Source organism: Asterias rubens, chromosome 12, assembly GCF_902459465.1.
Source record: "Asterias rubens chromosome 12, eAstRub1.3, whole genome shotgun sequence".
NCBI classification, from domain to species: domain Eukaryota; kingdom Metazoa; phylum Echinodermata; class Asteroidea; order Forcipulatida; family Asteriidae; genus Asterias; species Asterias rubens.
In genome coordinates this window covers 4,301,370-4,313,700 of record NC_047073.1, presented here as the reverse complement: position 1 = coordinate 4,313,700, position 12,331 = coordinate 4,301,370, and the positions used below count along the sequence as shown (strand labels likewise).

General features: G+C 38.8%; 1 protein-coding gene across 1 annotated transcript in view; it reads left to right on the top strand.

The window, feature by feature from the left end:
* LOC117297823 (G-protein coupled receptor 54-like) overlaps positions 1-10,218 on the top strand; it is a 33,189-nt gene extending 22,971 nt beyond the window's left edge. The window contains exons 2-6 of the mRNA XM_033780973.1: positions 2,796-3,283; positions 4,788-4,911; positions 6,229-6,588; positions 8,493-8,726; positions 9,844-10,218. Coding sequence (XP_033636864.1) covers positions 2,814-3,283; positions 4,788-4,911; positions 6,229-6,588; positions 8,493-8,726; positions 9,844-9,993 — 1,338 coding nt within the window. The 5' untranslated portion in view covers positions 2,796-2,813 and the 3' untranslated portion in view covers positions 9,994-10,218. The remainder of the gene's footprint in view (positions 1-2,795; positions 3,284-4,787; positions 4,912-6,228; positions 6,589-8,492; positions 8,727-9,843) is intronic.
* Positions 10,219-12,331: the final 2,113 nt, after the last annotated feature.

The window sequence follows — 12,331 nt, the reverse complement described above, 5'->3', positions numbered from 1 at the left end:
CTTGTCGTGCACTGTTTGGATTGGGTTTTATACACCAGACAAATTTACCCCAACCAAACAGTATGCTCGTTTTCGGTTATATTTGGTGGCCCTGAAGGGACATCGCACATCGCAAATATCTTTGCAAATATTTGCGATGTCGCAAATATTTGCAAAGATATTTGCGATGTGCGATGTCCCTTCATGGCCACCATAGTTATATGTCTACCTGATGGAGACCAAGGTCAAAACAAAAAAGTGAAAATAAAAAGACTATATCTGGGGAAATCTAAAGCCCGGGTGCTTCACAAGGAAATGTGTGCACAAAGTCTACAGAAACCCACTAATTGCGGGTGGGATAAACGAAGGAACAAAACAGTGTTGCACAAGGATAACGGTAATGTTAGTTTGATATTGGCCATTGGACATTCATTTAATATTTGTACAGCAAATATCGATGTTGCGTTTACGATATTGGATACTGGACATTTCCATATGTTTGTACAGTGAATGTCTACATTGTACATCGATATTGGATATTGGACATTCTCATAGGTTTGTACAGTGAATGTCTACATTGTATATCGATATTGGATATTGGACATTCCCGTAGGTTTGTACAGTGAATGTCTACATTGTATATCGATATTGGATATTGGACATTCCCATAGGTTTGTACAGTGAAGTATCCACCCTGTATATCGATATTGGATATTGGGCTTACCAATAATTTTGTATATCCAACACGGATGTACAAGGATAGACATCCACTGTACAAACCTATGGGAATGCCCAATATCCAATATCGAAAAAGCGACATCCATCATTATTCGCTGTACAAACATAATGTCCAATATCCAACATCAAACTAAGTTAACTGTCGTTCCACAAGGATGCATTTTGAGAATGTGTGCTCTATTTGAGTGTCCACCCCCACTATACTTCAAATTATGCCTCATGGAGTTGAACAAGTATTGTGCACGGACGTCTAGTATTTTATAATTATCTTCAAGAGAATAGTTATTTCCAGACGGGTTCGAGTGCAAGGGACTTTTCATTAATTATTGTTACAATATACCATGAATATATAAGTGGAAAGTAAACACATCTTGTTTTGAATCCTTTCAAGTGTTCGAAGGGGGGAAATATTAAAGGTAGGCAACAACCCGAAGGCTCAAACTTTTATCAAATAATAGTTTACCTTTGTGAAGATTTTGACTCTATTGGTCATCGAAGTTGCAAGAGAATATTTAACGAAAAACACCCATGTTGCAAAAATTTGTGTGATTTCATCAAATGCCTAAAAGGGGCTTTAGGTCTGAAGTCTTTAAGTAATATTTGAGTGAGAAATTACCTTTCACCAAAAAACTACGTATTCAAGAGGGAGCCGTTTCTCACATTAAATTACGTTCAACTCGTCCTAACTCGAGGTAAGACTAGTCTTAACTCTTTGTGAAATCCACCCCAGTGTATTTAAAGGCAGTGGACACTATTGGTAATTGTCAAAGACTAGCCTTCACAGTTAGTGTATCTCAACATATGCATAAAATACCAAACCTGTGAAAATTTGACACACTAAGTTGTGTGCGTTTAGATGGTTGATTTCGAGACCTCAAGTTCTAAATCTGAGGTCTCGAAATCAAACTCGTGGAAAATTACTTCTTTCTCGAAAACTATGGCACTTCGGAGGGAGCTGTTTCTCACAATGTTTTATACTACCAACCTCTCCCCATTACTCGTTACCAAGTAAGGTTTTATGCTAATAATTATTTTGAGTAATTACCAATAGTGTCCACTGCCTTTAATGCTAATAGGACAGGTTAAAGGTGTGAGTGCGCGATGTGGGTTCACTCATGGCGTTAACTCGGACCGTCGGTAAGTTAGCGTGCCGTTTTCCTCCATGGTGTGAGTTGCGGCATGTATTATCGTTAAACATCTGTAATACCATTAAACGGGAGCAGTCACAGCTTTGTTTATGCAAAAAAGGACCATTCTTCTTTAGGGTCCGTCTTACTGTTGACCATCACCTTCTGTCAACTACTTATGACCGTTGTTGTTTATAGGATGTCACGACCGTGGCCTGTTAATATTTACTCATCTAATGGAGGAAACCTTCTGTAATTTGCTCAACTACTCCTCTTGACTGCAAACATTTTGCAATATAGCACCTTACCTGAAGATGAAATACCAAAGAAGCAATTGCAAAATCAAGTCATAAATGCGAACGGCTTCAATTGGGTCAACTCTTTAAGTGGTTTGTAAAGGAACTCAGGAAATACCATCCCACTTGTTGAGAACATGAGATAATTTGGGAGTTGTTTTTTAGAATAGCAAGCAACAGGTAAATACAAGCAAAAACAATATGCAATAAAAAGTGAAACTTGATTGGTAATCCTGTTTTTATCAATGAAGACATTTCATGTTAAGCAAACTTTTGTGCTGAGCAGCTCTATATGAAATTGGGCTCTGGTGTTTAAGATAAGCAGAGTGTGGGTTAGAGAGTCGTGACACTTGTGTCCTTAAGCATGACACTTAACCAGTATTGATTCGTCCTTCGGATGGGACGTAAAGCCGTTGGTCCCGTACGCTGTGTAATGGACGTAAAAGATCCCACAGTAACACTTATCGCTTAGAGAAGGTGCTGCATAATTGGGTCTCAGAATGCATAACTTAAATAACTCATCTTTCTGAGGAAAAGAAGTATATACATAAATAAACGCCTCGATACGTGCGGTATATAAGACTTTTGTGGTGGAACATCAATTGAACTAAATTTTGTACTGAAATATTTATGTTTGATTTTATTCTTTATTCAGAACCGGTCCAGTGTTGATATGGCGGATCCACCAGTTGCGAACTTTACCACATACATCATGACAACCCTGGTGACCCGTGGCGTCTTATATTGGGCGAATCAGTCGAACTCAATTACCGACTCGTCTGACTCCAGTTATTCGTACGACGTTGAAGCTTTCCAACGAGAAAAACACATCAACCTGATCATGGAAATCATCACAATCATCTGCTTCAGTTTAACAATGGTGGTCGGGACCCTTGGAAACATCTTAGTTATTTACACCATTTGGAGGTGTCGAAATCTTCACACGGTCATGTATACTCTCCTTGCCAGCTTATCTGTTGCCGATCTTATCATGGTCGCAGTTGTGTTACCATGGCTTTTGAAGTTAACTATTTATAAAGGAACGTGGGAGTGGGGTGAAGTCCTATGCAGGACCCCTGGATATTTGCAACTGCTTTCCTCCATCAGTTCGGTTTTTCATCTCGCTGCGATCAGCATGGAGAGGTAGGTACATTGTGAGTAACTAACTTTAGAAAATCAGGTGTGCCTGAACTGAAGTGAAGGTACTGAAACAGTTACCTCGTATTAAAAGTTATCTGTTTTTCTTTTTACTTAATATTATTTTAAATCTCATTTAGCAAACATGATTGCCTCTTTGTGAAATTGAACTCAATTAAATCTGTAAAATTTCCAGTCGAACCAGCATTGCTAAATTGAATGATGACTTTTAAAGGCAGTGGACACGATTGGTAGTTACTCAAAATAATTATTAGCATAAAACCTTTCTTGGTGACGAGTAATGGGGAGAGGTTGATGGTATAAAACATTGTGAGAAACGGCTCCCTCTGAAGTGACATAGTTTTAGAGAAAGAAGTAATTTTCCACGAACTTGATTTCGAGACCTCAGATTTAGAACTTGAGGTCTCGAAATCAACCATATAAACGCACACAACTTCGTGTGACAAGGGTGTTTTTTCTTTCATCATTATCTCGCAACTTCGATGACCGATGAGCTCAAATTTTCACAGGTTTGTTATTATTATGTACATGTTGAGATACACCAAGTGAGAAGACTGGTCTTTGACAAGTACCAATAGTGTCCACTGTCTTTAATATTATTTGAAATCTCATTAAGCAAACATGATTGCCTCTTTGTGAAACTGAACTAAATTTAATCAGTAAAAATCTCCAGTCGAACCAGCATTTGCTCAATTGAATGATGATTGTAGCCACGAAATAGTGGCGATAATTATGCTAAATTTAAAACAGTGCTGAAAGGAATTTGAACGCCTATAGCAAAACGAAATTGAATGACCGAATTTGAAATTCACTACTGGACTGACAAATTAACTTCGATTTGAATTAACGAAACTTAAATCGGCTGCTCATTTGCCGAAATTGACCTATTAGGTCAACACATTCTTTTAGGCTGCGTTCAAATTAATAGCCTCGGGTATGGCTATGGCCGGATCGCTAAAAAGTCCTACACTCGAGCTTAGAACAAGAATAGTATCAAACGTCAGAAGTGGCATCAATTCCTGACCTGGAAGTTCTTTACTCATTTTCAGATCAGAATAGGCCTATAACCCGGCAAAATGTGATTTTGGGTTCCGTAAACCAACGCCTGTCTTTATCTTGGGCCCAGTTTCACAGCGCTGCTAAAAACGCTAAGCAAATTTCCGGGCTTACTGTAGCAAAACAATTTGCTAAGAAGTAAGCGTATTTCACAAGTTAGCAAGAAAATTAGGCGGCCATCTTGCACGTTCACAATTGCATTGTGACGTCATTCATTTGCGTGCAGTCACCACCGACATGTTTCCCTTTTCGTGTGCTTTTAAAAAAAAGTTTAGCATCGCTCCGAAATGGAAATCGCACAGTACAAAATCGGCCATTTATAAAGCACTGCGCTCCATAAAATTGGGCACAGTAAATGTTTAAACTGCTATATCAAGCGCCCTCTAGTGCCATGCCTGGCCCACTAATATTGAGTAAATTTTTACTCTTTTAGGTGTTATGCGGTAATGTTTCCGTTGAAATCACGTACTAAGCTGACCATAAGAAACGCCTACAAGATCATAGTGACTGTGTGGATAAGTGCAGCGATCGCAAGTGTTCCGCATTTGCTTAGCGTGGTAAGTGAATTTCCCCCTTTTTTGTTATTGGAGCTCCGGAATTGTTATATTTTGCTGAGCGATATCATGATATGCTTAATGAAAAGACTACCAATGTTGATAATTGGCACTGAAGTGAAAGTCACTTGAAACTATTGTTAAAATACTTCAAAAACTTCTTCTTCTTCTCCTTCTTCCTAAACGAGTACGAGCCTCACATGTGAGTAACATCTTACTATGAAGTGCAAAAGTAAAGCATAATTGTTGTTAGCATTAAAACTTACTTGGTATCGAGTAATAGAAAACAGTAATTGATACTCAAAACACAGTGTGAAGTATATTTTTGAGGGAAGCATTTTACTGGGCATCTGAAAACACACAAAAAATGTGTGCAACAAGGGTGTTTTTACTTTCAGTTTTTTCTTGCAACTTCGAGGACCAATTGAGCCCAAATTTTCACAGTTTTGCATGGCTGGATACACTGATAACTGAGATCATATACAGGGCCCAATTTCATAGAGCTGCTAAGCAAAAAGAATTTGCTTAACATGACATTTTTGTCTTAATAAAAACAGGATTTACCAACCAAATTTCCACATGATTTTTCAGGATATAAGCAAACAACAGCTGAATACCAGTACCAAGCAATATCCAACAAAATGGAAATTTTGTTGCAAGTTCTGTTTTTATCAGGCAAGACATTTCATGCTAAGCAAATTTTTGTGCTTAGCACCTCAATGAAATTGGGCACTGGTTTTGACATTACCAAACGTGTCCAGTGTCTTAAAAAGGTCCACACAAAATTAATATCAACTTATTTCATTTGTAGGCCAATAATAGGCCCCGAGCCTAGTATAAACAGATTTTATACAATTTGGTAAACCTGTGTCCAGTGCTTTATTACAAACCATCAATGTTGATAATATTGACACTTAACCCGCCTATTATGCCCAACTTGTTTGAAAGTGGTTGTGAGAGCACCAGTGTAAAGTTTCGCTCCTTTCTCTGCGCCATACGAGGGGCCGCTTTCACAGAGAACTAAAATGGATCTTTACTTCAAATCAAACGTAGTTGCTAAAGTAAAGTGTCATGTCACAAACACTATGGTAAAACTGACTACTTGTCTCATGATGAATTGTGTTGCTTTGTGTTGCAATAAGCCCAAGGGGTTGATTTCACAAAGAGTTGGGACTAGTCCTACTAAAAAACTTAAGGCTTTGTCCTAAGTACGAGTAACTCGTCATAACTCGAGATCAGACTAGTTTCCACTCTTTGTGAAATCCACCCCTGGTCCATGAACATTCTCAACGTAACTTGAACACTAATACTTGCTTTCAGGGTGTTGTCGCCATCGACATGTGGGGAATAACTATCCAATTTTGCATGAACGTCTGGAACGAAGAGGGGAAGCAAGCTTACTCCCTCTATCTCTTCTTCATAGTGTTCGCCATACCGTTAGTCCAAATCACCGGCTCCTATGCTTTCATCATCCGAACATTATACACCCGCCGGATACCAAGTGTTGGCGGGAAGAACGGTTCAATAGCCTTGAACCAGTCCCGTAAATACAAGACTGGAAGCACCCGCAATGGTAATGGATCAGTCCACGCGCCCAGGACCAGCTCCGTGTATGTTGCTAATAGCACGTCAAAGTTGAACCGTAACTCCACCAGGAATAAAGAGGCAGAAATCAGACAGGTAATTCTCTTCCCCATGCAGAGGTCAAGTTTTTTTTCGCTTTCATCGTCAACTTTTAAAAAGTGCTATAATTTTTTAAAGGGATTGAAAGTACAGCAGATTTGATAGTAATATAAGTAGGAATAACAACCCATTTTTATATAGCACTTTTCACACCAAGAGGGCGTCCAAAGCTCTTCACATTATTACCCCTAGGCCTCAATTCACTCCTTAAACCATCTCAGCTCCCTGGTGGGGAGTATCAGCCTTGTGCAACATTAATATGCACTACTCGGCTAAATCAATCATGAACCATCTCTGCCCTCACAGGTACCCATTTACCCCTGGGTGGGAGAAGCAATTAAAGTTAGGGTATCTTGCTCAGGGACACAAGTGTCACGACCGGGATTCAAACCCACACTCTGCTGAACAGAAGCACCAGAGCTTGAGTTTGGTGCTCTTATCCGCTCGGCCACGACACACTACGTATAAAGCATTTTCAAAAACTTTTCACTTCAAAGTACTGTGGTTATAGAAAAGTTATCACTTATTATCCCCCTAAAAAGCGTTACTGACAGAAAGGGGTTTTTCAGATAGTGTATTCCAAATGCAGATTATTCTTCTCGCGTGTACAAAAGTGCTCCAGATTTTCGGCAAAGCTCTAGCAATTTTTGAAATAGAATACTCACAGGTGATAGTTGTAGGCGTGTGGTCTACAATTATATGATTAAACCAAACAGTGGGTTTCAATGAACAAACATATACCATCCCTTTTATAGATGCTATGTCAGATTTTTTGCTGATTTGACCCAAACATTTTGATGGGGGGTCGAGAAAGTTACAAGCTTTCATCTGAGCCATTGCTCGAAAAAGTCCGCCAATTATTAGTAGCAGTGAAATAAAGTGCTCAAAATTAGTAAAGGTTAAACTTTTTTTCGTTAGAGCGGGTGATACTCTTTGAAATACCATTCACTCAAAAAGAAAATCATTTTTTTGTATGTTTGGGGCCAAAAATCTGACATAGCATCTTTAAAGTCACCAGACACTATTGGCAGTTGCTCAAAATAAATGTTTGCATAAAAAAATAATTACTTGGTAGTAAGCATCGGAGAGCTTGATTTTATAAGACATTGTGAGAACCGGCTTCTTCTGAAGTAACATAGTTTTTGAGAAAGTTGTAATTTCTCACTCAACATTTAAAGACTTCAGGCATGAAGCCTTTTATTAAACATCTCAAAGCACACATATTTGCGACAAGGGTGTTTTTTTTAAATATATTATTCTTTGCAACTTCGTACACCAAAATGAGTAAAACACTTTACAGATTTGTTAGTTTATGCATACTGTATCGAGTGAGAAAACTGGCCTTTGCTAGTTAAAGGAACACGTTGCCTTGGATCGGACGAGTTGGTCTATAAAAAGCGTTTGTAACCGTTTGTTATAAAATACATATGGTTGGAAAGATGTTTTAAAAGTAGAATACAATGATCCACACAAGTTTGCCTCGAAATTGCGTGGTTTTCCTTTTACTGTGCGAACTAACACGGTCGGCCATTTATGGGAGTCCCATAAATGGCCGACCGTGTTAGTCGACGAGGTAAGAGGAAAACCGTGCAATTTCGAGGCATGTTTGTGTGGATCATTGTATCCTACTTTTACAACATCTTTCTACCCATATGCATTTTATAAAAAACGGTTACAAACGCTTTTCAAAGACCAACTCGACCGATCCAAGGCAACGTGTTCCTTTAAGACTAGTGTTATCTCAAGCTAGGATAAATAACTCGTCCGAAAGGACCTAAACTTCGTCCACACCTTTAGTTACTAGTCCTAACTCTTTGTGAATAAAATAAATACACCCAGTGCCTTTAAAGACAACTATTTAAACATGCGTTTGAATTTTGTGTTCTTGCATCTCTTTTTAGATGACAACAATGCTTGTAGTGATCATCGTACTCTTTGCAATTTGTTGGGGTCCTAACCTTGGCTTCACAGTCTATAGTCGCTTCTACCTTGACCCCGAAGAGAGGAACATACAGAAGTGGAGGTTAATCTCATCAGCTCTCCAGCTTCTGTCGCTGATGAACAGCGCTTGGAATCCTGTCATCTACGCCTTGATGTCAGTCAGCTTCAGAGAGAGCTGCAAGTGGGCTTTACAGGTAAATACGAGTCTAGGTGCTAGACCTGTCGATTTTGAGAGAAAGTGGTGAGAAGATGACGTCAACATCAGTTTTGTTTGATGAACTACTTCCAGTCAGCACATTCTCAGTTGAGTTGAAACTTCGCATGGTGTGATACAATTTGTGGGTCTTTAAGTATTGAGGTGCAACAACGTGACGTGTCGATCAGTATGTTCATGACCCAAATTACTCAGTTCGTTTTGATATCATTGGAAATGCCGGTACCAGAAATTTTTGTTGGGGGGGGGGGGGGCTCTAACTACCAGTTCAGACAGTAGAACCAAATTACTGAATGGATTGACTAGTATAGAGACCCTTAAGATAAAAAGATCAACAATTCGGAACGGTCGGAACAATTCTGAAGCATCTTGGGTTCAGGCGTCGATTTTAAAATGAATACAACTCTGTTCACATAACAACAATTTAGCAGGGGTCCCTTGCTTGATTTGAGTATTTATTGAACTTAAAGACAGTGGACACTATTGGTAATTGTCAAAGACCAGTCTTCTCACTTGGTGTATATCAACATATGCATAAAATAACAAACCTGTGAACATTTTAGCTCGATTGATCATCGAAGTAACTATGAAAGAAAAAACACCCTTGTCATACAAAGTTGTGTGCTGTTAGATGCTTGATTTTGAGACCTAAAATTGTAAACTTGAGGTCTTGAAATCAAATTTGTGGAAAATTACTTATTTCCCAAAAACTATGTCGCTTCAGAGGGAGCTGTTTCTTACAATGTTTTATACTATCAACCTCTCCCCATTACTTGTTACCAAGTGAGGTTTTATGCTGATAATTATTTTGAGTAATTACCAATAGTGTCCACTGCCTTTAAGATGGCAGGACAATAATGCTTGGACTGTGTCATTTGTCCTCAATTAAGTCTCAGTTTTGCAGTCCTTAGTGGACATACAGTTTATAAAACACGAGGTGAATTTTTGCAACCATGCTTTAGGGACCCTGACCCTTGCTAAATTGCTGTCGTGAGAAAGAGGCATTTAGAATCCAACTAAACTCAGCTCTAAATCACCATAATCATGTTTTACACTTTGATGTTTCTTATTTAATTTTGCTAATTCTTTCTGTCCAGGTTTGCTGTAAGCCAAGGAGTGTTCGTCGGAGAATGAGCACCGTGTCCCGGGCGAACACGGTCAGCCGGCCTGGCATCAGTGCCGCAGGTGGCTCCACCGCGTACGACAACGTCAGTGAATCTTCTCACTGCGTCGGGGAGAAACTGTGATAACCATGCACGAACCATCCAGGATGTCACGGTCAGCGAAATCTTTCAGTTTACCAAAATAGTCTTTAAAAAATAAATATATTTTATAGACTTCTATGAAAAGGTCTAAATGTGTTTTAAAATGTTTAAACTTTGTTGATTGCGTTTCGCTATATAATCGTGCAGTATTCAATTAAAGGAACACGTTGCCTTGGATCGGTCGAGTTGTTCAATAAAAAGCGTTTGTAACCGTTGTTATAAAATGCATAATATGGTTAAAAAGATATTGTAAAAGTAGAACACAATGATCTACACAAATATGCCTCGAAATTGCGTGGTTTTCTTTTTACCTCGTTGACTAACACGTCAGCCATTTATGGGAGTCAACATTTTGACTTCCATAAATGGCTGACGGTGATAGTTCGCGACGTAAAAGGAAAACCGTGCAATTTTGAGTGATACTTGTGTGGATCATTATATTCTACTTTTAAAAACATCTTTCTAACCATATCATTTCGTAACAAACGGTTTCAAACGCTTTTTATAGACCAACTCGTCCGATCCAAGGCAAAGTGTTCCTTTAAAGCAAGTCTGATAACGTCTTATCAGTTATTTATTTGTTTTATCAAGGATCTTGAACCCGGTGTGAACCTTGCTATATTTAATATAGCCTACGAATTTTCGTGTTTCGTAAAATCAAGCACAAGGGGGGGGGGGGGGTAATCAAAGCGAGTCTTTGAGTGTTGTTTGTTATTAGATGCACAGCATACTGTTTATTATTGCGCCTTGCTCAAGCTATACTTAATCAATCGAGTCTGACATCTTATTAAGCAGCTTGTTAAAAGACTAGCAACAGTTAATGAGTATTCTTATCAATCTTAACTTTTGACAAGATTTGTTATTAATATTATTAGCCTACAGGAAATCATCTCATCGAGAATGCTGAGGCGCTATTTTGTTTTCATTGTAAATAATAAACTGACGAGGCTGAAAATAAAATAGATCGACCCAGTAAAACGTAAGCTGTATAAAGTATTGTTATAAGTATGGGTTGAGAAGTTATTAATGAAACGCTTTGGGGCTGATCCATTCAGTCGAGAGGGTGGGACAAGAAGGGGCATGTAGTTAGTTGCAAGGAGGGGCTAGTGAATAGGGGTTTTCTGGCTGTTGTGCTGAGTATTAGAGACCATCTGCCATCTGGTTATTTTTAATCAATGTAACTAAACCGAGGGTGGAAGAGAAAAAATGGTCTGTCACCATTTCAGTATATTGAAAACCAGTGTTAAAGACAGCGGACACCATCGGTAATTGTCAAAGACAAGTCTTCTCACTTGGTGCATAAAATGCATAAGAAAACAAACCTGTTAAAAATTTGAGCTCGATTGGTCGTCGGAGTTGTGAGATACATGAAAGAAAAAAACACCCTGCACACAAAGTTTTGTGCTTTTAGATGCTTGATTTCGAGACCTCAAATTCTAAACTTGAGGTCTCGAAATCAAATTATTGTAAAATTACTTCTTTCTCGAAAACTATGTCACTTCAGAGGGGCCGTTTCTCACAATGTTTTACACTATTAACCTTTCCCCATTACTGGTTACCAAGTGAGGTTTTATGCTGACAATTAGTTTGAGTAATTACCAATAGTGTCCACTGCCTTTGCTAATTCACAAAGGAATCAGGACTAAAATGGAAATAACGGATTATTCAGTGGCCACACACCTTTTATTGATGAGCTGCATCACTCGAATCATTGCAACAAAAGCGAGGCTATCAGGGAACATTTCGTTGTAACTTTGTTTTTCATTTTGGGGCAGGTACTTGCTTAACTATGCTTAATACTGAGAATTGTGACACGTTAATTAAGAAGAGTATGTTTGTTTTTTGTAATTCTTATCAAGTCGTTAGTCTAATTGGACTGTGTGCACCGAAATATATTTCTAGCCGGACTAGTCTTGATAAAAGATGTTGATTTTTTTAAATCGCTGTTGACGAATCGCAATTTCTGTCGAAGAGATCTATGTATCATGCTGTTCTTTACCTGTCATCTCGAATCCTGCATTCATAAATACCTAAGACAGTTTATCCATTCTGATTGGTCGAGAGGGCATCACGAGGGGTTGCTTGAATGGATGATATAACACGAGTAAAAAGTGTTGAAACATGGGCGTGACACGTGAGCTTGCACCTGTGCTTATAAGACAGCTCCTTCATTCCTATTGGTCGAGAGCAACGGCAGAGACAGTTGTGCCACATCACGCGATACGCGCGACGCGCACAGCATTCCCTTATAAGGAGTTGTTTACCCAAGGGCCTTGACTGGGCCTAACCATTTCATAGCTGGAGGGGTGTTGTGTTGAAA